We start from the raw sequence: 23,609 nt of genomic DNA on the forward strand, positions 1-23,609 counted from the left end.
CATGTCCATTCTTCCAGGACTATCTAGAAGCCCTGATGGGTGTGTGTTATGATGGGGTGGAAGGGCTCCTCTACCTCTCTTTGTTTTCTCTTCTGGCTGCCTGTGCACTGTCTACCATGCTGTGTGCAATTTTCCGAGTGTGGACACTAATGGGCAGCAGGTCAGTGCCGAGCGACCCCTTTACCCCATTATGTACTGCCCGCAATGCTCTCCTGTAAAATGTTAACACATGCACTCTCTCTGTCCGCCTTCGCGTCCTTCTGTCTCTGCGTCCGGGTGGACACCTTTCATCCAGGGAAAAGGAGTATGATGACATAGATGAGGAAGACCCGTTCAACCCCCAAGCGCAGCGGATATCCTATAACCCCAGAAGGTCCAACACACACAGTTTCTGTAGCTATACCAGCAGCCTTGGCAGCCAGGCCAGCCTTCATCCACCTCCTCAGTCTGCTTCTAATATCATGCCACCCCCTGAATACATGTAAGATCAATAGCAGGTGATAGTACTTTCTTTATATGTGTTTCATCTCTTACTACTTTTCTGTCCCTTTGTGTCACAGGAATCAGTCTATGCTGTTTGGAGGGACTCCTCGATATGAGAACGTGCCACTGATAGGGAGAGGATCCCCACCTCCCTCGGTGCGTTGGCCCTATGGGGCTTTAGTGTCCCTAGTGTGATGACAATGCTGACACTACTGACCTCAGCACTGCTACACCACTAACAGGATGCATGCACCATAAAAATAGTGATGCTTAACACGCCGTGCACTACCTCACAGTATCAGCATTTAGTGAGGGCTGTTGTGTTGCTTTGCAAGTGATGGAAGACTGACCTCTGCTGGCCATTGTCTGAAATGCATTTTTAGCCCAGTGCCATCTCTGTACGCTCCAACTCACCCTTGCCTTGGACGATATACTTCTAACAAAGTAGTGGAAGATCCACATCAAGCATACATTTACGTATGTGTAAAATAACTAAAGTGTGGTAGTGAATAAAGACAATACTGCCAACTCATCTTCATCAGATATGTGCTTTTAATGTCACGCTCATAGTCTGTATGTGTGTGGTGTGTCTCCAGAGCTGGGGCTGAATAATAGATAATATATAGAACACTGGTAAATCCACAGTTGAAGTTTCTTTCTTAAGTTATCTGCTTGCATGGCTGACTCAGTGCTTGAACTGCATTCACAGCGTACCAAAGACCTGGAACACCTTTTTGAGGATGAGAGGGGGAGAAAGAGAATGTGGACCAGTGTTTAAAATTTCACTTTGCCTATGTGAGGCATTTTGAACAGACAGTAGCATGTGTTATTTGTTTGTTCCTGTAACCGAGATGCTTGGAACTTAGGAAGAGATATTTGCAGTAAACACTGGAGTGTGTTGAGCTACTTTTCTTTTTTAAATGTTTTTTTTTTTGTGAATCAGCTCTTTAGTGCATTTTACTCATTTTTATATAAGCGGTTTTCCAGTGATTGATCTAACTGCTGAATGCTAACCAATGTTTTGTTACTAATCTTTTTTTTTATTTTTATTGTTTGACTCAGACTTTTATTAACAGTAAGTTTTCTGTCGTCTAACTTCTTCCTACTATGTTTGATTTCATTTTCATCCACTCCTTCATACGCACTGTGGACTTACCTCTGTATTGACGCTTGCTATGCAAAGTATTTTAACCTATAACCCAATGCCCAGAGATCCCTTCAAAGCTCCGTACAGTATGTCAGCTTTGACCTCCTGGCACTGTTTTACCCACAGAGTGATGCATGTGAGTGTAACTTATTCTGTGATCCTTTACTTATGCTGTCCACCTTCACATCACCTGCTTTTCAACTCATTTCAGCATTAAAATACCATCTTCTGATTCTGCAACTTCCCGATCAAAGAGCAGCCCAAAATCAAGTGTTTCCTAACCTTAGATCAGATCACACCACTTTAATGTTTCTTGTGGTTATATTAAAATGCTGTTGACAAATGTGCTAAATTGTGATTTTTATTTATTTTCCCTGCAGTATTCACCCAGTATGAGGACCACCTATCTATCTATGACTGACGCCCAGATCAGACACTTCGGGACAGACTTCCAGGTGTAGCCTGCTACCTACCGAATCCTTTTCAGAGCTTCTGTCTGAGACTTTGGGCTACAACCAAGAGTGCTGTCATCATGGCATAATCCTGTTTATTGGAGCGTTGGCCTGCTGTCCCAGTCTGAGACATGACAGCCGGGCATATGAGGCGATTACCTCAGTAACACATCCTTGCAGTGCTGGGAAAGCCCTGAATTGCAGTTACGAACAAAGAGGGCCTGTACAGGTTTATCACAGACTGTTGTCATGATTTATGGAAATATTACATAATTACTCAAATGTAAGCATTTCTATGAGCCAAATCAAGCCTTTGAACTGAATGAATCAAAAAATGTTTTTTTGTTTGTTTGTTTGTTTGGTTGGTTGGTTGGTTTTGCTATTTCCAATATTCTGGTGTCGTGGACATGGACATAATCATTGGTCAGTATTTTATCAGGAATATGACTATGAAAAGACCTTCCATCATAACATTTGGATTTTTTTTTTTTGGTCTGTTTTGCAGCAGTTGGATATCTTTACTGTTCTGGCCTTTTTGCTATTTCAAATAGTGCAACATGACATGACAGAGATCTTTTAAACTGCAGCATGCTAATGAAAACTGCTGCAAACCAAATACTGTGGGGCTTTTCTTAGAAGAGCCAAAGATGTCTTTAATGATAAGTCAAATACACATTGATGAGGGGAAATTCCTCTGAATTCATTTAGCACGATGTAATAAATTCTAACACCCTGGCATTTACAAGTGTGCTGTGACTGTGCCACAGCAAGGAAGACAATTAAAATATAATTATCAATCCATCAAAGCAGTTGCTGTGTTCTGATAATATTTCATTTTGAAATACAAAACCCAGTGCCACTAGAAAGAGTCAGCTGGTAAAACATGAACTGAATATGCAAAAATTTGAAGTTTGTTGTCAGATTAATGTAGCCACTAAGTCTTGTGAATGAGAAGTCGTCTTTTGCATTATTGGAGAAATCTGCTGTATGCTGTTTTCTATCTTGGATAATGTATCAAACGCAACTAATGTTTGTACATAAAGGGTTGTATTTAGATTCATTGATTCCTTGTTTGCTGTTTTACTCTCACTGTGATGACCTAGAATGACACAAACTGATGGCAATAGGCTAATTGGATTTGATGTGACCTGTTCCTTAAGAAGTCACATGGGGCAATACCCTTGGTCTGTGCCATAAATCTAAAAAAACCAACAAAAAAAACAAGTTTATAAATGTATCTGCTCCATAAAGCTTCTTACAAATGCTGAAAACTGTCAGAGACTTGTTTCTCAGTCATATTCAAGTGTCTTTGCTCAGCTTTCAGAAGGAGCAAAAAGACTGCGGTTTTCAGTAGTTCTCAAAATCAAACTCTTTCAAACACACCTAGAATGCAGTGTCATCTCTGGCTGAAAGCACTGTCTTCTCTGGTTGAAACTTTCAGTGTTTCAAATCTGAGTGCAATAAAACTGTTCTTCATACTTCAAGAGTTGTTGCAGTTTTGGCCACTTAAGACTATTAGCATTCACTGTGAACCTTACAAACATGACAAGTTTTAACCTGATCCACTTCTGACCCTAATCCCTGCCCCTAATGGGTGAGTTCAGAAGTGTACTCTGTCACAAACGTGATGGCACCTTATCCCGGAGTACACATGTGCATCGTTGTAGACAACCTTAATCTGACTGGACAGCCATGGATCAGAACAAAACTGTAGATCATAGTGTTTAGTTTTTAGTTAGGAGATCTCTTTTTAAACCCTATCAGGGAAAACTAGCTCGAACCAGCTGCTTTTCTTTCTCTTCTTCCAGTTTACTTCATATTATCAATAACTACTGTATTTTAAAGGAGGGTGGAGAAATCACAAAATCAACAAATATTTTTTAAAAAGTTCAGATCCAGGCTTTCATGGTGGGTTTGCAAGGTAATAGGCCTTATATCAGTGGGATAGAAACATTAAAGCAAACAGACCAATGCACATCAGCTTGTAGTGTCTTCAGCATGTGGAGACACAAAGAAGCAGACAATAACTATAGTTGGAGTCATAGCAGGTGTGCAACACCAAGTACAGCATCAAATTTTCCTCTGGCCTCTAGGGCCTTCATACAACAAAGACAACATAGAAAATACTAAATCAAGCCTTCTCACTGCCTGTTAAAAAGTTGAGAATGGTGTAGACAAAGGGAGATAAAATCCACAATGAAATCAAACATTTAGAGCAACCTCAGTCAATAAGATGAATCCAAAATGACAGATCCACTCAAACAATAGCAATATCTGTATATTGTATCTTCAAGCCTGTATTCTCTGAGTTGTATATGTTGTATGATGTCATGAGAAGCTGACAAGCATTGGTGTGTTTTTTTTTATGTGTCTCGCCCACTACAATAAAGGTCTTTTACTTTTCAGATCTACCCTCAGCACCCAAAGCTGGATTTATGCCATTTCCTTTGTTGAAATTCTTCCACCCTTCTTTACCATTATTCCCTATTGATGAGCACTGGTGGTTTGACTGATACCAGCAGCGTTCCTGTCTGTTTTCTGCTTTAAAATGTGTTTTTTGATGGACCTTTGCATTATGGAGCCAAGCTGTCTTGAGGTGACAACAGAAAACTATTTGGAATTTCAGTATACAGTTCAACCAAAACACGCCCATCAGCTCGACACAATATACTTTATTCACCTTAGCTGTGTCTCAAACACAAAACATACAAAACGTCTTTCTTCACCTAATGGTGATGATGATGATTATAAGATGAAAATAAGAGACTTTTCAGAATAATTTTTCTCCCACCTCAGTAACTTCACTAATATGAACTCATACAATGTGTAGGAGCCTAATTGCGATTTGTGTTGATTTTCACACGTTCTTTCTTTTTATTAGTATGTTTATGTGAATGGGAGGAATGGAGAGAGAGTGTGTGTGCAGGTGTGCCCTTGAGGAAGCTATAGGTGGAGCCTAAGGTGAAATCTTCAAGACCAGCTGCCACAGCATCTGGGTGTGGCTGAAGAAGGAAAAAGTTTGTTGACCATGTGGCTGCAAGAAGGAACAAGGCCTTCTTAAAAGACTCTTTAGTTTAAAGCTTTGTCATTTTATTTCTCAACTTATCTGTACATTCATTCAAGCAATAAATGGTCATTGGGAAGAACTGGATCCACTTCTACTCATCTTTATCTGCACGTGTCAAGACACAAATCCAACTCAGCCATCAGTAATAGTAAAACAGCAAACTAAAGGGGTTGGCTGAAATTGCTATTACACAATGGGTAGATTTAGATTGATTTATTAGTCAGCTCTTATTCTGTGTCATCTCAAATATATGTTCTGTTAAAGTGAAAGAAAGAAAGAAAGAAAGAAAGAAAGAAAGAAAGAAAGAAAGAAAGAAAAGAAAGAAAGAGAAAGAAAAAACATATTTGGTAAGGTTTTATCTCTGTCCAAGGTGCTGATCTTGCAAGGCACAAGTCATCAGCATTAACTTGATAGACATGATTCAATTTCCATGCCTGTCATTCAAAATAAAAATTTACAAATCTTTTAAAACTGATAATATGCGCTAAAATTCACATCAGAATGTAACAGGACTGACTATATCGGAAGACTTTCCCTGAATAGTCAGAAGGAAGAAGTCGCTACGGCTTCTCTGTCCTGCCTCGCTTGCCGTAGGAAACACGGAAAAACTGTGGACATGGTGTAGCCAGTAAGCCTGCTAGCCATTTTAGGCTGATTATTATTGTGACAAAATGTTCAGTAAAGAGTAACGTTTTGTATGCTGATGAAGGAGGATGTGGCGGGGATGTGGCTAAATAATGGGAAACGTCTTTGGGAGAAAGAGTCGCCCTTCTCGTGTAACGGAGCAAGACAAAGCCATCTTGGTGAGCTGATGGCGGCTGTTTGCAGCACAGCTATATGAACACTTGGCTAGTGCTAGTTGCTGGACCGAGTGGATTAATGCTAGCCGAGGTGCTAACAGTGCTGTTGCATTTTACTGTCATTTGTGGTTCAACGGGACTCATTTGTTTGGACGAGCAAAGCGTTGTCCAGCGTGTCTATGAGTGTAAAATAGACCCTCTGTGTAGCTCGAAACAGTTATGTAATAAATACTACCTCTAAGTGTATCTGTTTTATTGTTTTGATACATTTTGGTTAGGTGTTATTTCATCTTTAGCATTTTTAGTCTGCATTATTGTAAAAACTCGTCTCAGTACAAGAACATCTTTAGCAGGTTGTGTTATATTTGTGGGTCTGTTTTCCTGGTATTTTGCAAAATAGAATAGATGTAAAGAAATCAGTTTAAATGCTGCATGTAACCTATGTTGATCATTTTTCCATGTCTGACCTTGTGCCTCCCCCCAGCAACTGAAACAGCAGAGAGATAAGCTGAAGCAGTACCAAAAGAGAATCACTTTACAGCTGGAGAAAGAGCGGCTTCTAGCAAAGCAGTTGCTCAAAGATGGCAAGAAACAGTATGTAGATGTTCAGATCTGAAACTACATCCATCACCATGTAATTACACTACTATGAAACAGTAAAAAATACAAGGTTTACTCCATATGGTTGATCCAGGTTTATATAAAGAAACTTCCACTGATTGTATACTGTCATCTGTTACAGTCTTTTATTCTTTGTGCGATAGTGCACACCGTATTCGTACTGTACATGAAACATGCTGTTTGTTATATTATGCTTTGCTTTTTGTTTGCAGGAAAGCACTACTGCTTCTTAAGAAAAAGCGATATCAGGATCAGTTACTAGACAAGACTGAAAATCAGATTTCAAACCTGGAGCGCATGGTGCGTTTTGTAACATTGTTCTTTGGTTCCCTTTTGATACAATGATCATTACCGAGTAGCTATGTTCAGCATTAGAGGAGGAAAAAACAATCTCCCCATAGGCAATATATTGGGTTAAATATCTCCATCTGTAATAAGTTTCGCCAAAGGTGAACTACACTATGCCTCCTTACAAGTCAATATCCTATTTATAGTTGATGCATTTGTTGGGATTGACTACAGATATCGCAGCAAAATTAGCCCCGAGCCTTGCATTCATTCCAGAATAGTGATTTATGAGTCAGTGCTTTGTTTTGTTTGTATTACAGAAATGAGATGTTCTAGAAAATTCAACCTAATCTAACCCATAAAAAAAGTGGTTTCTCTCTTTTTAAAAAAGTAGTGATGTCCTACTAATTTTAGAAGTGTTTATAGCATAATCAACCACTGTTTAGTTCATGTTTTAAGAGAGATATTAGCATAAAACTATTGCTATTCAACTGTAAATGTTTGCAACTTGGTTGTGTCATAAAATCTTAATTATGCAGCGGAATTTGTAACATGCTAATATTTGTCAACAGGTTCAGGATATCGAGTTCATGCAAATTGAGATGAAAGTCATCGAGGGGCTTAAAGTTGGCAATGATTGTCTGAAGAGTATGCACGAGGTAGATATCTTTTTCCCCCTGAACTTTGTGTTTAGAGACATCCCTTTCGCATTTGTTTTAGTTGCAGCCCTTTGCGCATTATATACATGATTGTGTACTTTAACAGTGTCAGAGTTTCCACTGATAAGCATGCTTTCTTTAATGTGATCCTTGGGTGAAGAGTGAGCCGCAGAGAAAGCTTGCAGTTTCTGTTAGCATAGCTGGGGCACATTGTTTGAAGATTAAAGGATTAAGAAGAAAAGCCTTGACTACAGCAATGTGACTGCTGCACATCCTTGGATACAGTGTATAGATCTTGCTTTGAAAGTTCACAAGCCAGCCAGAATATGTTGAAAACACTTTTCATCTAAAAATATATTTCTTCTGTAATGGGGGCTTTCTTCATTGTTTGTGACAGATCATGTCAATAGAAGATGTGGAGAGAATCCTGGATGAGACCCAGGAATCGATTGAATATCAGAGGGTAAATGCCTTACTGATGCTAAACAAATACACCTGTACAAAACTATTTCTACTTTTCTAATAACTGTTTATTAATCTCAGCACTGTGTATATTCCTAATGTTAACTTGAATCTTGGAAAACTGCACTACAAGAACCGTAAAAACAAAGCTAAAAAGATACTAATGTTTATTCATCTTGTAATAATTCAGTCCTTCACAGTACAATTACAGAATACAGCCTGTTCATACTAGAATTTTAAAAGACATTCAATATTTTATTTTTGCACCTGCAGCAAATAGATGAAATGTTGGCTGGAGCCCTGACACAGGAGGATGAGGACGCTGTTTTAGCAGAGCTGGAAGCTATCACTCAGGTGGGTGTTAAGCTGCCTGTTCAACCTTTATTAATATGGAATGTTTGCATAGCTCACATGTATAGTTACTCACATTGATTCCTGGTGGTAACCACAGTCTTCCACTGTCGGCCACTTAGCGCTTCCACTGCAGCAGTGCTGTGGTTAAAGCTGCGATTCCTCGTTGAGTCGTGAGGATATCATTCCAAAGTTCTGGCTGCCATTTTGACCTCAGCTCTGTATAATATCTGTCACTTGAAGAGGAGAAACAATTCTAGGAAAATCTGCAGAATTTTGAAGCAAAACACAGCATAGATTGCAATATATTAACAGGCTGTAATTGAAACCACTGTGGTTGATTCATAGTGATTACACCCTCAGAAGATTCCTCTTCTTTTGTGATGTAATTGTTATTCCAAATGATGACACATACTCAAGTCTGTCAAACTACAGAAATTACTATGTTTCACGGTTACACACAGACTTCTAGGGCTGGATTTTACCATTGATACAAATAAAATTCATAGACTGTATTGCAGTGGAAGGATTTGTATCTGCAATAAAATAAGATATCAGAATAAATCAGCTGTCAGGACAGCCTGACAGGAGGAAAAGCAGCATCTTTTTCCATCAAACAGTTCATTAGCAAATATTTTGGATGGGGTATTACTTGTTACTTTTTTAAAAAGAGAAGTTCAATACTGTATTTATTTACTCCATGTACAAAGTAATTTGGTGCAGTACTTGTGACAGTACTTTTGCATTTTTCCCAACATGGCTTGAGATAAATTGTTATGCAATTGCCACTTAAGAATATAATGTTAAACCATCCATATGTCCACCTACCAGCACAAATCCATATCCTAATGATACTATACTACTACTAACATACATAAGGTCTTTCTTTTATGCTCTTTAATAAAGGATTCCACAAAACCAACAGTAAATATTCCATAAAAAATCAGCCATTTCCAGCTAGAATAGTCATTTACCACATTAACAATGTCTAGACTGGATTTCTGATTAATGTCATACTCATTGAAGAAAAAAGTTTTTCGTCTCAAAAATAAGGACATTCCTAAGTGACCCCAAACTTTTGAACGGTCATATATATATATATATATATATATATATAAAAATAAAAAAGTGGCCTCAATTAGGAACTTCTGAAATGCAGTATGTGCTTTGTTCGATCGTGCCTCTGTATTAATCCAAGCCTGAAGCTTGCATCACCCACTTTTAAGGAACTCAATATGTGCTTTCAGCTAAGATGGATAACTAAGTATATTTTTGCATCTCTAGCTGGCTTCTGTAGTCTCTGTTTTAACTATCACTTCTCCTGAAACAGGGAGAAGATGTAGCACTTCCAGAGGTCCCCACTGAGCCAATACCAGAGGTCCCCGAAGCGGCTACAGCGGAACCAGGTAGAGCTTATCTTTTGATTTCACACCACAAAGCGTTCCTTACACAACTGACAAATTTGTAATTGATGGCAGACTGATTGTTTGTTTTAATTCGATTTTGTGTTTTCTAGACAGGAGAGAAGCAAAGAACAAGCCAGACAGAGAGATGTTGGCAGCCTAACAGATTGAATTGGTGGTTGATATCCAGCGTTGAGCTGCAAATAAATAGAGTAGGATCTGTTTGCTCTGAGTTTCGGTATGTGATGGTGGGCCCCTGCGTACAATAGTGCATCTTCACGCCTTTTACAGGATCAGCATGGTCTGTACTCTGGTTCACTGCGTCCCTGAAGTAACTACATGAAGTGAAATTTCTGTGTCTGATTTGGATTAGCAAAGCAATGTTACATTGTAGCGGTTATTGTAGAAGAACAGGATGAATTTTTAGACGTTTTACACATTAATTTCAGCTGTTTTACATATTAAATTGAGCTGTGGAAACAAATTATGTCTTGGCTTTTATTCTACAAACTGACTAACTTTGCATTTTTTGTGATTGTGTTAAAATGACAAATATTCTGTGATTGAGATGCATCGGAGAATTTTTTTTTAAAATTGTGTGACATTCTTTCTCCAGAAGAGGGCACTCCTAGCTAGTTTTTTGACACCACAAAACAGGTGTCTTCATTCACATTGCATCAGTGAAGTGTGTGTATGTTCATGTTGCTGATATGTGGGAGATGTTTAGACAAGAAAGCCAATATACTATTTACAATCCTACACTAAGTAGGGACTGAGACACTAATTAGTACGTACAGTGAGGCTAACACAAATTATTCTCTGGGAAAAACATCACCCGTGGTGTTTCTGAAAAAAGAATATGACTCTTAACAGCCTCAAGTAATGCAGCTGTATACATAAAATGGTGATTTGTAAAGAGAAGAGTGATTCCTCGTTTGCAGCTGCACTACACACTATTTTACTGGTTCCTTGGATGACAGCAGCTAGTTACACAACGGCTTTAATAAACAAGCAACAGCTAAAATGCACCACACTGGTACCGTATTGACAGGTGGAGATAGTACACTGGGGGACAGGGTGCTGTAAATGTGTCTGTTTGGCTGGATTGCTTTCACTGAGAGCAGCCATTCTTTGTCCAAATGATGCATAAGGAAGTAAAACTAGACATATTTTATTTCCTGATTCACAAGGGATCCTTTGCTCTCAAGACAAAATGGACCTATTGCTTTAGGTAGCTTCAAATCATAGGAAAAAAAACATGTCTTAGAAGAAAACATTTATATATTAGATTACATTATAGAAGAGCAAATTTACCTCAGTGTGTTGGAGGAATGGTGGTGCTCAATGGGTACAGAGATGTAGGGGGAGGCACCAAATCTGCACTTTGACAAGATGGTGATGCATTCAAATGCTTCAGGAAAAAAAAAACTTTCCAGTACTCGCAAGTGGTGAACACAGAATGGAAGAGATAAGTCATATTTCTGCCATTTTTTGTGATATTTCCTAACCAAAACAGTATGATTACTTTTGTGATTTTGTTATGTTATTATGGTACATTTTGGTAATTTTTGGCCTTTATGAATTCCTCCCGTTCAGTCTACCACCACTACATCATAAATGTGTGAGCAATATCGACACAGCTATGTGCTTGTTGGTTTACTGTATTTGTTGACGCTACAGTGTGAGCGATATTGAAAAATACAGAGCTCCGGAGCAGTCCCTGAAGGCATCAGCGGACTGTCAGCCGTAGAGAGGGAAGGTGTGTTTAGTTAGTGGGTTTCGGGAGCGCAGCGTCTCTCTCACGGCCGCGGTCCTCGCCTTTTGTTACCTCCTACTCGTGTATTTACCTGTCCCCTCTTTCCACCGTATTTAATTTTTTTTTTTTTTTTACGCGGATACTCGTTTCGAGGAAAAAACGTTTATGGTCCTGGCTGAAGATTTCACCATGTCTCGCACTGACGAGGTTCACCGCTTGACGGAAAATGTCTATAAGGTAAGGTTGAACTAATTAGTAAAGTTTGCAGATAAAGGCAGTGCTGGGATTCCAGCTGCCAGACACTCTTGGGGAAACCACAATGATTAAAAAAAAAGAGAAATCGGTGAAATAAAACATATGGATGATTTAAATCCGTCTTTCTCTATCTGTCTTTAAAAATATTTTTTTCTTTCTTTTTTTTTTTTTTTTTTTACAAAAAGAGGCACAGTTGGTTGTTTTTTCTTCTTCTTTTTTGATCAGTGGACCAAAATGCTGTGTCTTCCACCTCCACACAATTCTACGCTGCACCAGGTTTGATTAGCCTTAGGCAACACCTTTCAGCTAAAATTCCCCTTGCAAAAAAATAAAGTCACTCGTTCAGTGTGTTCCTTCCTGCCTATTGTACTAATAGTCCACCTACAGCACTGATAGTAGGCTCTTCCTGGGATACCAGTGGGTTTGTATAGCCCACAGTGCTCACATAGGAACATACTGCATTCCAGAAGTCAGTGTTTGACTGGCAGAGACGGTTGAGCTCCCTGTTGCAACAAGTAAACATTTGCCCCATAGGGACTTTCAAACCTGTTCTTCATAGAAGTACCCGTGTGAACTCTGCATGCAATTGTTAAGCTAATCCTCAATTCTTAAAAGAAACATTCTGAGTTAAAACACACACACACACACACACAAAAGAAACCAAGAGTAGATTATTTTTACTATTAGCCAAATTATTTGATTGATTTTATCTGTGGAATAGCAGAAAATGGAATAAAAAAGAAAGTCAAACCCTAAACGTATTCAGTCACACCCAATGTGAGGAGAGTGTGGAAATTTGTCATTTATCACCTAACAGTGCTTACCATTGTTTGTTGATACACGACTGCAATGTTCATTTGATTATGAAAGTGGCTGGTGAATAATTTTATATAGTCAGCCGATCCATTAATCATCTACTCATTTTAGCACTAATTGCTGTATAATTAATTAAAACTCATTGCAGACTTTGTGCGTCCCTTTTGTTGCCATGTTTTAAGAGTTGCAACCATTAATGGAAGGTTACCAAAACTCCATGTCACTAGGCTTCTGCACTGAGGTGATGTCAGGTTTCTGTTGCAGTTCCAGGTGGTTTGTTTCAGTATGTTTCATTATTTGCACGTAATAACTTGGAATTTACTTCTGCTCCTGCACTTTTAACCAGCAGTAACCAGAAGGCAACTATTAAGTTGAGATAAGCTGCCATTTCTACTATATGGAATCCAAAAGGAGGTCAAATGAGCAGATTGGTGTTTTTTCTTAGGGAAGCAAATGTCTCTGTGCTAAACTGGTCACACAGCCCAGAGTGTGTCCTCATTGTCATGCATTGTCAGGAAGTGTTTACACCTCCTAATGTGGGTTAATCAACATAGACACATTGTAGGTGTCTGAATCTTGAACCCCTCGCCTCTTTCTGTAGATGGTATTGTTCATTCGAGTCCAGTGTTGCGGCTCTGTCTCTGGGGATGAAGGCACCCCGTCAGAGCCCTGACAGCCAGCACCGCTGATGGGCAGTCGAGCAGAGACACTGAGTCCCTCTTCCACACTGGGGATCTGACCCAAAAGCTAGGAGGTCAGAGACAGTGTCATGTATAGTCGCTGCTTATTTGGCATTCGTCATGGTTTCCTCACCGACCCTACAGCGTGAAAGCAAGTTTCTTGGCGTGCTTTTAATATTTAAAGAGAAAAGGCTCAGCTTGACTCAACTGCTTCTCAGCGTTGAAAAGCATCAGTCTTTTACCGCATGTTGTTAGGTGTGTATACTAGAGCTACAGCCATTAATTGAATAGTTGGTTGGAAATTAATTATCAACTATTTTTCAAAATCCCTACCCGTATTTACTGATTCTGTTGTGTAAGATTCACAGCAGTATTTGAGTGTTGAATAGGGCTGCACTGATTAGTTGATTAGTTGTGCACTAATACAATGATTATCAGCTATTTTGATGATTCATTAAGCGGTTTGAGTAAGTTTTTAAGAAAAAAAACTTAAAATTCTCTGATTTCAGCTTCTTTCATGTTAATTTTTCCATTTTTTCACTCTTCTATGACAGTAAACTGTAATACACTAAATATCTTTTAGTTGTGCATAAAATAAGACATTTGAGGATATCATTTTGGGCTCTGAAAAACACTAATGTACTTTTTTCACAATTTTTGGACTTTTTTTTAGAGCAAACAATTTTATCAACTACAAAATAACTGGCAGATTAATTGACAATCAAAATGATTGTTAGGTGCAGCCCTCGTGTTGAACTAGTCGTTGAATGAAGTATTTTTCACAGTTTTATGACATTTTATGCACTCAACTCTTCATTGATAAATCAAGAAAATAATCTACAGTTGAAAATAGCAATAATGACAAGGTTATGTCCTCAAAACCATGACTTTTTAAAATCTGCTGTAGGGATATGTGGTAATCAGTATGTTCAGTTGTTAAAATCTGCTGGTATTAGTTTAGTTGCAGAATGACATAGTGTCTGAGATTGAAATGCAGACTGTCAGCTTTAATTTCATGGGACTGTCTGCTTCACTGAGGGAACAGTGGAGCTGGAGTTGTTAGATTAAAATAACATAAAAACTAAACTGAACTAAACTGAAAATATGTCTGATTTCACCACATAATTAGTGTGAGAGACAGCAGGGCACAAAGATATGATAATTTGTACTGGAATGAAGAGTAAAATCAATATTGACCCCTCTTATCTTCACAGTACAGATTTTTACCTTATTTATTGCACTAATTGTTTGTACCGATTGGTTGTCGAGAGTTCCATACACTTCTAAGTGTTGGAAACACTCCAGCTGCCAGTTTTTGTGAGGAAAATAATTGCTTTAACTTCCACAACCACGTCTGGCCGCCAGTGCCCTGCCTATTGCTCTGCTCCATACACATTCAAAAGCCCCTGTAGACAGTAATTGTGTTTGTCTGCTTTGTATGCAATCAAAAGTCTCCCGAGGAAAAGGAGATGTAAAAACATACGGCGGCTGTAAAGGCATTGCAGGCAGCAGCTGGGCAGATACTGAGTAATCGCAGGGGAGAAGAGCGGGGTAACTGTGCTGCTGTGACTCATGTTAGCCCAGTTGAATGTGTGTGTTTAACAGGGCTGGAACTGTAGACACAGTGAGGGCGAGACTGTAGGTTCTGAATCTCACCGTGAAGGAGGTTGTTCCTTTTCGTAAAGGCCAGGGGCACTCCTTAGTTCTCTGAGATGACTTTATCTTAACCAACAGGGGAGTCAACCCTGTAAACCCAGCAATCTCTGCATGATGCTCCATGACTCACTCCAGATTTCCTCCCTCACATAAGACAGGCAGTTCCAGACGTGGCGATTGGCATCCAGTCATTCCCATGCTGACAGGGTGAGACAGATACTTAAGACCGATAGTGCTTGCGTGTTTGCGAGTGTCTGTCTGCACCACTGTCATCTCCACCAGCTGGCCGTGTCACTGGGTGTCTGAAAAAGGTGATGCCCGAGGTCAAGCCTCTTAGCATGTCGATGGATGAAGTCTGAGCACTGATCAGGCTGGGGCTGGGGGAGGACGAGTCGAAGTGAGCAAACAGATTAATCGGACTAGAAGCTAAAGAAGAATAGGCCTAGGTGTTAATAAGAGTATAATAAGAGTAGGTGATGTAGAATGTTACATGGAAGCAAAGTGAGCGTGCACACCCTCTAGAACAATGGAACTTTTTGCATGTTTTTGTTGTAGCATGTGCTGTGTGCCCAGTATATGTGGTGCAGGTTTTGAACACACCCTGGCAGGTAAAGGAGTAGGAGGGTGTGGCTCATCTCTACCAGCCCTCAGGACAGCACTCATTTTCCCATGCAACGCCACTCCCTTATTGTCAACACAGCCATTTTCTCAAATGGCTGCTGTGAATAAGGCAAAATAGCCATTTGATATTAACCAGATCAAGTGTGATTTGCTATACACGCTTGTTATAAGAGCTTCATTGGGGTCACAAGTCCCATGGTGCTGCTGCAGTATGCCGTTCGATTAAAAAAAAAAACCCTTCATCCAAGATACAGTCTCTCTGCCAAAAAGACATCTTGTTATATAATAGGTTTCTCTCTCAGTTGCAATATTGTCGTGACATTCGCTCAAACGAATGATATTCTGATGATGATGATAAGAGAACTACAGTTTCTACCACAATCTCATGTGGGAGATCTGAACAGGTGGTCTCTTAGCAACAACGTGCCATTATTCTTATGTGTTTCTGTCATATCATTGTACTAAAAGACTTGCAGTTGGTGAAGGGCTCCAGAAGGCGAGTGAGAGGGAGGAAAAGCAGTAGAGAGGGAGGTTACGTAGTTGGGTTTTTTTTTTTTCGCAGACATGCACATGTTTATTTCAGAAATGGATTAAAAGGGAATGTGGAACTGATGAAAGGGCTTCATAAAACCCCCAGAAAGGGTCCAGTGTAAACTAACCTTGTTTGCTGTATACACAGTGCTGTGTGCTGTCCCCATGGTCTTCCATTAAGAAGCTGGCTGGAGTCACTTGAATGAAGATGTCATCCATTCCTTTTGTTACTTTTTTTTCTAGCAGTATATCACATCAGGCGCCAGTCGCCTTATAATATGCGATTTAAAGGAGTTTAAAATGACTTCAGCTCCTGAACATCTGCCTCCAGAATATAGTGTTTCAACAAGTTTATGCCTGCTGGTGCCTGAGGCCTTGAAAAGACTGCATTATGCACTGCAGGAGATATCATAACATTCATTGCCTGTGGAACAGCAGATTTGTTCCCTGTGCCTTTGACTGCGATGCAGAAAGAGGACTATTGCTCCACACACCCACCTTCTCTGCACGTCTGGGGGCGGATGGTTTAGAGACATTCTCTCTTTTCTTTTACTCATCATTGCTTTTTCAAGGATAGAGACTGGAGATGCTCAGTGCTAAATCCAAGGCTACACTGTATTGACTGCAATGAAGCTTCACAGCCATCACTAAGAGAGGGTTGATTTGAAGTCACCTTGTTAGCATGGTTCTTGTCTAAAACGTCACTTGTATGTAACCAAAACAACATACATAATCATGTATGCAGATCTTCTTTGCGCTATTAAAAAAAAAAACAACAACAAAAAAACAAAAAAAAACATCAAAATGCTTTTTTTTTTTCCCATGGAGGAGAAGGAGATGAAGAGAAGGAAAATAGATGGAGACATTCCACATCCTTGTTGAAATAGTCCCTAATTACTGTGGAGGATGAAGCTGTAATTACACAGACTGAATAAGACACAGACGCAGAGACAGAAATTTTCAGTTAGTACTGTGGCAGTGACAATGGCTTCACATTTAAGGGTCATAGGCTACAGTTAACATGCCTGTGGCTACTGTTGCTGTATGTGTCTGTGGTAGGTATTCAGCTGCTACTTTAAGTAGCATTGGCCACACTACACCCACTAGGCTAGCGAAGCAGGCAGCCATAGTGGTCCTCTGAGCCCCAGACCAATCATGCTATTGTACAGCAAATAGGTAACTCTGCATGCATACCCATGGGTTTGAATGCTCCTTCTGGTGAGAACATTTCCTTTGGGAAACTTTGCCATTGGGATGTAAAGTGACTAATACAGCATGCTCTCCACTGTGGCACTCCGTATTTTGTGTTTATTTATAATTTCACTTTGCATTTTTACAGATCCTTTTTAAGTGTTGGCAGGACATGTGTTTTTCACACACTCTTACCTCCATGTTACAGTTCATATAATTAATGGCTGAGGAATTCCGCTAGTTAAAACGACAGCCACTGTGAGCTCCAGAAATAGGACATGTAAAAACATTTTTAGTTGCCATTTGTTAGAGACATGGCTTTCAGGCTGTTATGGAATGTGGTGAAATGTTTTCAAGGAGGAGGTCAGCAGCGGGACCCTCACTCAGAACATCCATAATTTATAAAAACCCTTCCTCGAAGTTTTAAAACCGCCTTGCAAAAATGCAGATTTTCTGATGTCCTCCACATCCAAGCAGTAAAGTAACCCAAATATAAATAAAGCTTCATTGAATGTGATATTTCGTTTGATTTGATGGCCATTTGGAGGAACAGCAGTGCAATTCTCGAAAGGTTGAAATTATACTTTTGATGAACTTCAGAGAAATGTAGCCTTTTCCTCCACAAAAAAAGCAGTGGATCTTTTGCTGGTCAAAGGAGAAGAGCTAGCAAATAAGACTGGGTCTTTGTTGCTGTGGTAACCAGTGTCTGTATTGAGTTAGTTTAGTGCCTGATGCTGAGATGGATGGAGAGGAGGTAGTCAGACTGGCTGCACATGACAGCAAAGCAAACAAACACAGTAAATAGTTGGTCTCTGGTGAGCAAATGATTTGTTGTGCAGTGGCAGCAGGAGGGACTCTGCATTGCGAAGGTGGAGAAAGGACAAAGAACCTGTCTGAGAGGTGACTTTGTTTTTCCTCCTCCACCTGAGACCCCTTGGAGACAATTATGGGGCCAAACACAGTCATCAGGTCTCCCTGTCGGTGTATCTGCCTAGTCAAGATGTGATTGATTCTGCCAGAGTTGTGCCAATTGGCGCTTGCTATTTCATTTGCAAAAGCAAAAGGCATGATAATATGTATGCTGGTGACTAACATTTACAATGAGAGGTGCTTCCAACACGACAAACTGCAATAAAATGCTTTGTTATTGATATGTGGCTGACACTGATTACAGATACAGCTGATATGCAAGTTAATGAAAGATTATTACAATTACAAAACCAGGAACCAACAGACAGATGCTCCTGTATACTCTCATATGAGAAACATTCCTGAGAGCAAAATGTGTGTTTGCATAACAGAGAAGGAACATGGACAATATTAGTATGAGATGATTCAAGATTTATGGGGATAGATAAGCATCCTTTTGTAACAGTTGAGTTTCCATGATTAACACACTGTGGCACTTCTCTGACAATATGAATTAGTGTTAGTGACTGTTCATATTGGAAACAGCAACATATTTAGTAAAAGTGCAGGAGAGTACATGCACTTGGATGTCTTGATTTACTTGTAGAGTATTTTTTAACATGAGGTCTTTGGTAACAACTCAAAAAAATCTAGCAGTCTATCTGCTTGATAGACTGGACATAGAGATCGACAGAGGTCATGTTTCCATCCCCCACCCCCATAGTGCAGAGAAATAATTCTCATTAACTTATTTATTCAGGTCAGGCGCACATAAAACCTCCCCCTCCAGATCCCAGCAGAAAACTGGAATAATTCATTTAGGCATTACACATTTGGTTTTAAAATCAATTTTAGAAGATGTCACTTGCCCGACACAGCAGCGTCCTTATCTGTAGCATAAGAGCAAGTGCTAAAACTGTCAGTATTTGTTGCATCAGCAAACAAAGAATTGCCTCGCACATTGTGAAGTTATAGGAAAAATGTACTTGTTCCATTCAATATGGATGCCTGTCTGCACTTGACATGACTGATGTACAGTGATGTATTCTGTACACTGCAATAACAAAAGAACACGAGAGCTGTTCTCGAAGTGTACGAAGTCTTCTCTCTGCTCACAATGTTGAAAAGTTGCTCCCTTCAACAAAACTTGGAGAGGCCACAGAGATTCACATGGTATTCTCAGATTTGATGTTCTCCTTGGCTTCAGCTGAAAGCACATGCTGTGCCTACTGCAGTATTAGTAAGGGTTTAGGTATGTGAGAAGGACACAACTGCCTCATGGCATCCACTCAAACCTGGACTTTGCTCTGAAATGAGCACGTGCATGTTTGTGTGTGTTTTTCTGTATGGATGTGTGTACTTTACAAAGTTCTCTAACTTTCTTTCAACTGCGTTGCAGTATAAAGTTTGCCATGTTGCCTTCACTTGTATAGTAGTATGATTCTTTGCACTCCTTGTATTCCACATACTGCAGATGTATTATTGATAACTGATGAAAAAATGTCACAAAGCTGCAAGGAACTGATATGAATCTGTAAATTGTCTGATTTAAAAGAACTTTGTCGCCATCCCTTATGAGGATATGGGAGTCAGGTCAAAACAGGTCGTGACTTGTGTCTATTTTTGAGCCTGATGTTTAAAGTGAATTGGCTTTCTTCTGGTGAAACATTAAAATATTTGGAATCAGTAGGTGTTGTCTTTCCAACATGGCAAGCAAGTTATGACGAGTTGTGATCTGTCTTACTACTGAACTGACTCATTTCAGAGAACCCATAATGACTGAAGTAAATGAATGTAAAGTTAGACCCTGAAGAGTCTTGATCAATATACCCAGATAGTCTTCACATACAGCAGAACCATTACATCTTATCTGCTTTTTCAGCACTTAAAAAGTTAAAAAGGATGATCATACACTATATTTTCTGCATTGCATTTAATACATAGACCAATATACTGCATAATTAATATTGATAACCTGGTGGATGCTGGATTTCTGGAACTGATATTAATTTTAGAGAGTAGGAAATTCTATCAATATAACAGACAATCCTGTTTATATGTATCTTCGAGTTATAGTAATAAAGGAAAATGATGGGGTCCTTGTTTATTCACTTTCCAGTAATATATGTCACAAACTAGCTAGCAACTTACTATGAAGGCAACACTTGACTCCACACCACCATCTGCTCAGCTGTGATGCATGTCCTGCTGCATGTGCTGCAGGCAGTGCTGAAAATATCAAAAACAATAGAGTCCGAGCTACTTTGCTGGACTAAATACCAGATGAAACCATTTCTAAATTGCTTAAGCATCTTTTTCTGTACTATGTTCTGTAAAAGAAAAGTTTTCAGGTCAGTCAGCATACGTTGAGACTAATACTAGCAAATATATATACTAGTATATACAATACCAATACTGATAAATATACGCTAGTTGGGCTCCAGTAAATACATTTTGTTATCTGCTGTTGAGAGGTTTTCCTATGCTCTCTGTCCTCCAATCTCATAATTTTCCTTTTATGAAACTATTATGTATATCCCATTGTTTATATTGTTAATTCATGTACAATTTCTAACTGTGATATTTCCAACATGACCCTAAAGGTTAATTTAATCAGTGTGTCTGCTAATGACATTCCAGTATGAAAGGTACTAGGACAGCAACTATATTAAAGCTGGAGAGTGGCAACATTTGAATGTGATTCTGGGAAGTCTGAGATTTGATTGTATTTATTATCTTCACCACACATTTTTTATCTGTATGAAATCAGTTTTTCAATCTTCTGCAGGACTAAAGGACTGTAAAACTCTGTTAATCTAATCTTCAAAGTCATGTACTGGTCAGGCATGTTAAGGCAATCAGATTTTCTCCAATCTAAGATTTAAGCTAACTACATACAACGTTAGTGTAATTGTACATTGATTTCTGTGGTATTGTGGAAGACATGCATGCATAGACAAATTGCAGTAAAGTTATTTTGTACGGGAGGATTTTCAAATCGACTAACCTACTCCTTGTAATAAATACAGAGCAATGAATCTGCATTAACATGCAGAGCATCCCTGAGGTCGAACTAAGTGGCATTGATTTTAGCGTCATTTAATTGTAGTTAATGTTTTGGGTACACATTTACATATTGCAAAGTAAACTTTAAAAGTTAAATTTTTACAAAATTTATAGACAGGATTGCTGTGTTTGTTTTTTTGATTCCAGAAAGTATGCCGCTAGTTTAAACTGTTAGCATTACATTATTATACAAGAAAGGCACTCAGAGAGCGCAGTACTCCACCAAGGCTGCTCAGTCATTGTATGATTTCCGACAGATGAAATCTTAAAAAAAATTCGTGGTCTGCAGTGGTCAATTTGTAGTAGGATCGCAATCGTGAGATTGTCAGCAGGCAGCTGACGTAGTGTTCACTTGTAGTGATAGTTATAGTGACACTGTGCCACTACCTTGCAATGATACAGAAATCTCTAACAAATCTGTGTATCCAGACTATAAGTTGCATCACTGCCAAAATTTAATTAATTGGTCCTTGTGCCATTTCTGACCTTCCCTGAAGATTTCATCCAAACCTGTTAGTCCATTTTTTAATAATGTTGCAAAAAGACAGACAAACAGACAAACCAACGCCGATCATCACATAACTCCACCATGTTCCTTGGCGGAGTAATAAAATAATAATTTGGTAGAAAAGCACTTCCTTCTCAAATCACATAGTTGATACAGACTGTTGTGTGATCCTACATTGCACTGTTTATTGCACATTGTTGAGGCTTCGGTGCAGTTACTTGGCCAACACAGGGTTTCCCCTAAGAGGCTGATTCACTGAGGTGGTGAGACACCTACATCCGGACATGTCCAGTCTCGATCCAATATTCCTCATCATTCAGTTGGGTCAACTAGACAGAAGATTATCCTGCAGCCTGACTATTTTCTCTCAGCACAGTAATTAGTTTAGGTCACCCTTGTCCCCAAGCTTATTGAGACCCATCCTAAACTCACAATGCTCCTTATTAAGAAAGAAAAGACTAACTGTGTTGTGGCCAGAAGTCAATCCACACATTATCCTCTTTCTTTACATTCCTCCCTGATTACATCATTAGGCTTAGCTGCCTCTATTTGCTTTCACCACATGACAGCCCCTGCAGTCCACACAAATACAGTGCTTGGTGATTTTAGTGTTTATCGGATCCTGGGCATTTTCAGGCCTGTGGCAAGTTGCTGTGTAGGAGAGGGAGCGAGGAGGAAGGAGCGAGGGGAGGGCGAGAAGGAACAGATGATGGCATCCTGGCTTCTGATTGCGTGCGATTCCCCCTGGTTCTAATCAGCTGGTGTTACTTTCAAATTGCCCCCTTTGCATGTCATTACTATGTTTGTATGCGTAGGTGTAAATGTGTGATAGAGGAGAACAGAATGAGCAGGGATGGATGAATATGCTGTAATTTAAATCTGCTGTCTATTTCAGATAAACTGACCTTGTTTCAATCACTGATTGCTTCCACGTTGTGGAGAAATTCATTTGGTCAGGGCACTGGGAGAAATCATATTAGCCTGCTTGATAATGTTTTCCTTTATCAGCTCCCTTTATACTTGTGCTCCAGAATTCTCTATGTTCTTCCTGTCTCATCTCATAGCACAAATGGGTGTCTGGCAGATTTGATTCATTTTGCAAGAGACATTGCACTGCCCTCTCTTAATTGTCTGCTTTAATTTTTGCCGAGTGCTAATAATGAAATCATTCGGTCCTCATGCAGACAGTGGAAAAATGGACAGACTCTCCTTCTTAGGGAAGAAGAAATACTCTCCAGGCCTGACTTATTTCTTATTTTAATAAATCTTTAATTAAAACATGATACAGAGAGTGGTTGAATGTGGATTCATCACGGTACATGAATACATACTTTTGTTCATAATTCTTAGAGTTCCCATGTTTGCAATTCTCTCTCTCTCTATCTCTCTCTCTCTCTCTCTCTCTCTCTCTCTCTCTCTCTCTCTCTCTCTCTCTCTCTCTCACTCTCTCTCTCTCTCTTTCTCTCTCTCTCTCTCCATGTCACACAACCTTAAGTGTCTCCTGGCCCCATTTCCCAATTAGCTGCCACAATTAGGGTAACAATGTAGTACAAGAGAACTGGGATGACAAATTTAGCAACAATGGGAAGAGATGAAGAAAGAAACTCCCTCCTTGTAATTTTTTCCCTCTCCACTTCCCCTTAACTGCATGTCATTTAAAAGGCACTGCAGTTTTCTGTCTCTTATATAATAAATCAGTGGGTAATCATGTGATTCCTTATGTCGAGCTGCTCTATAGCTGCCTGCATTTTTATGTGTGTTTATTCAGTGGCAGTGGGTCAGTGAGTGTATGTGTGTGTTCAGAATGCGCACAAAAGACAGCAAGGCTTGTGTCAGTTACCTTTGGCCTCTTCAGTGGGAGAGTGTGCTGTAATGATGCTGCACTGG

The 23,609-nt window shown here is 39.4% G+C and overlaps 3 protein-coding genes across 10 annotated transcripts in view; all 3 read left to right on the forward strand.

The window, feature by feature from the left end:
• Positions 1 to 3,560, forward strand: part of LOC111564645 (protein tweety homolog 2-like) — a 28,502-nt gene extending 24,942 nt beyond the window's left edge. For 2 of the 4 annotated variants that reach the window (XM_055005430.1, XM_035945506.2), the window contains 4 exons: positions 18 to 160; positions 296 to 481; positions 561 to 639; positions 2,011 to 3,560. In XM_055005430.1, coding sequence (XP_054861405.1) covers positions 18 to 160; positions 296 to 481; positions 561 to 639; positions 2,011 to 2,091 — 489 coding nt within the window. In that variant the 3' untranslated portion in view covers positions 2,092 to 3,560. Of the gene's footprint in view, positions 1 to 17; positions 161 to 295; positions 482 to 560; positions 640 to 1,545; positions 1,559 to 2,010 lie in introns of all 4 variants that reach the window. The other 2 variants (XM_055005431.1, XM_035945507.2) reach the window with 2 other exon arrangements.
• Positions 3,561 to 5,739: 2,179 nt separating this feature from the next.
• On the forward strand, positions 5,740 to 10,217 carry LOC111564660 (charged multivesicular body protein 6-like). Its single transcript, XM_023264372.3, has 8 exons — positions 5,740 to 5,952; positions 6,434 to 6,543; positions 6,783 to 6,870; positions 7,431 to 7,517; positions 7,915 to 7,980; positions 8,253 to 8,333; positions 9,661 to 9,736; positions 9,847 to 10,217. The coding sequence occupies exons 1-8, from the start codon at positions 5,887 to 5,889 to the stop codon at positions 9,894 to 9,896; spliced, it is 624 nt and encodes a 207-aa protein (XP_023120140.1). The 5' UTR covers positions 5,740 to 5,886; the 3' UTR covers positions 9,897 to 10,217.
• Positions 10,218 to 11,501: 1,284 nt separating this feature from the next.
• The window catches only part of baiap2a (BAR/IMD domain containing adaptor protein 2a), a 57,607-nt gene continuing 45,499 nt past the window's right edge, over positions 11,502 to 23,609 (forward strand). For 4 of the 5 annotated variants that reach the window (XM_023264374.3, XM_023264375.3, XM_023264373.3 and 1 more), the window contains exon 1: positions 11,502 to 11,726. In XM_023264374.3, coding sequence (XP_023120142.1) covers positions 11,655 to 11,726 — 72 coding nt within the window. In that variant the 5' untranslated portion in view covers positions 11,502 to 11,654. The remainder of the gene's footprint in view (positions 11,727 to 23,609) is intronic. The other variant, XM_023264376.3, reaches the window with a different exon arrangement.

Source organism: Amphiprion ocellaris, chromosome 19 (assembly GCF_022539595.1).
Source record: "Amphiprion ocellaris isolate individual 3 ecotype Okinawa chromosome 19, ASM2253959v1, whole genome shotgun sequence".
Classification (NCBI taxonomy): domain Eukaryota; kingdom Metazoa; phylum Chordata; class Actinopteri; family Pomacentridae; genus Amphiprion; species Amphiprion ocellaris.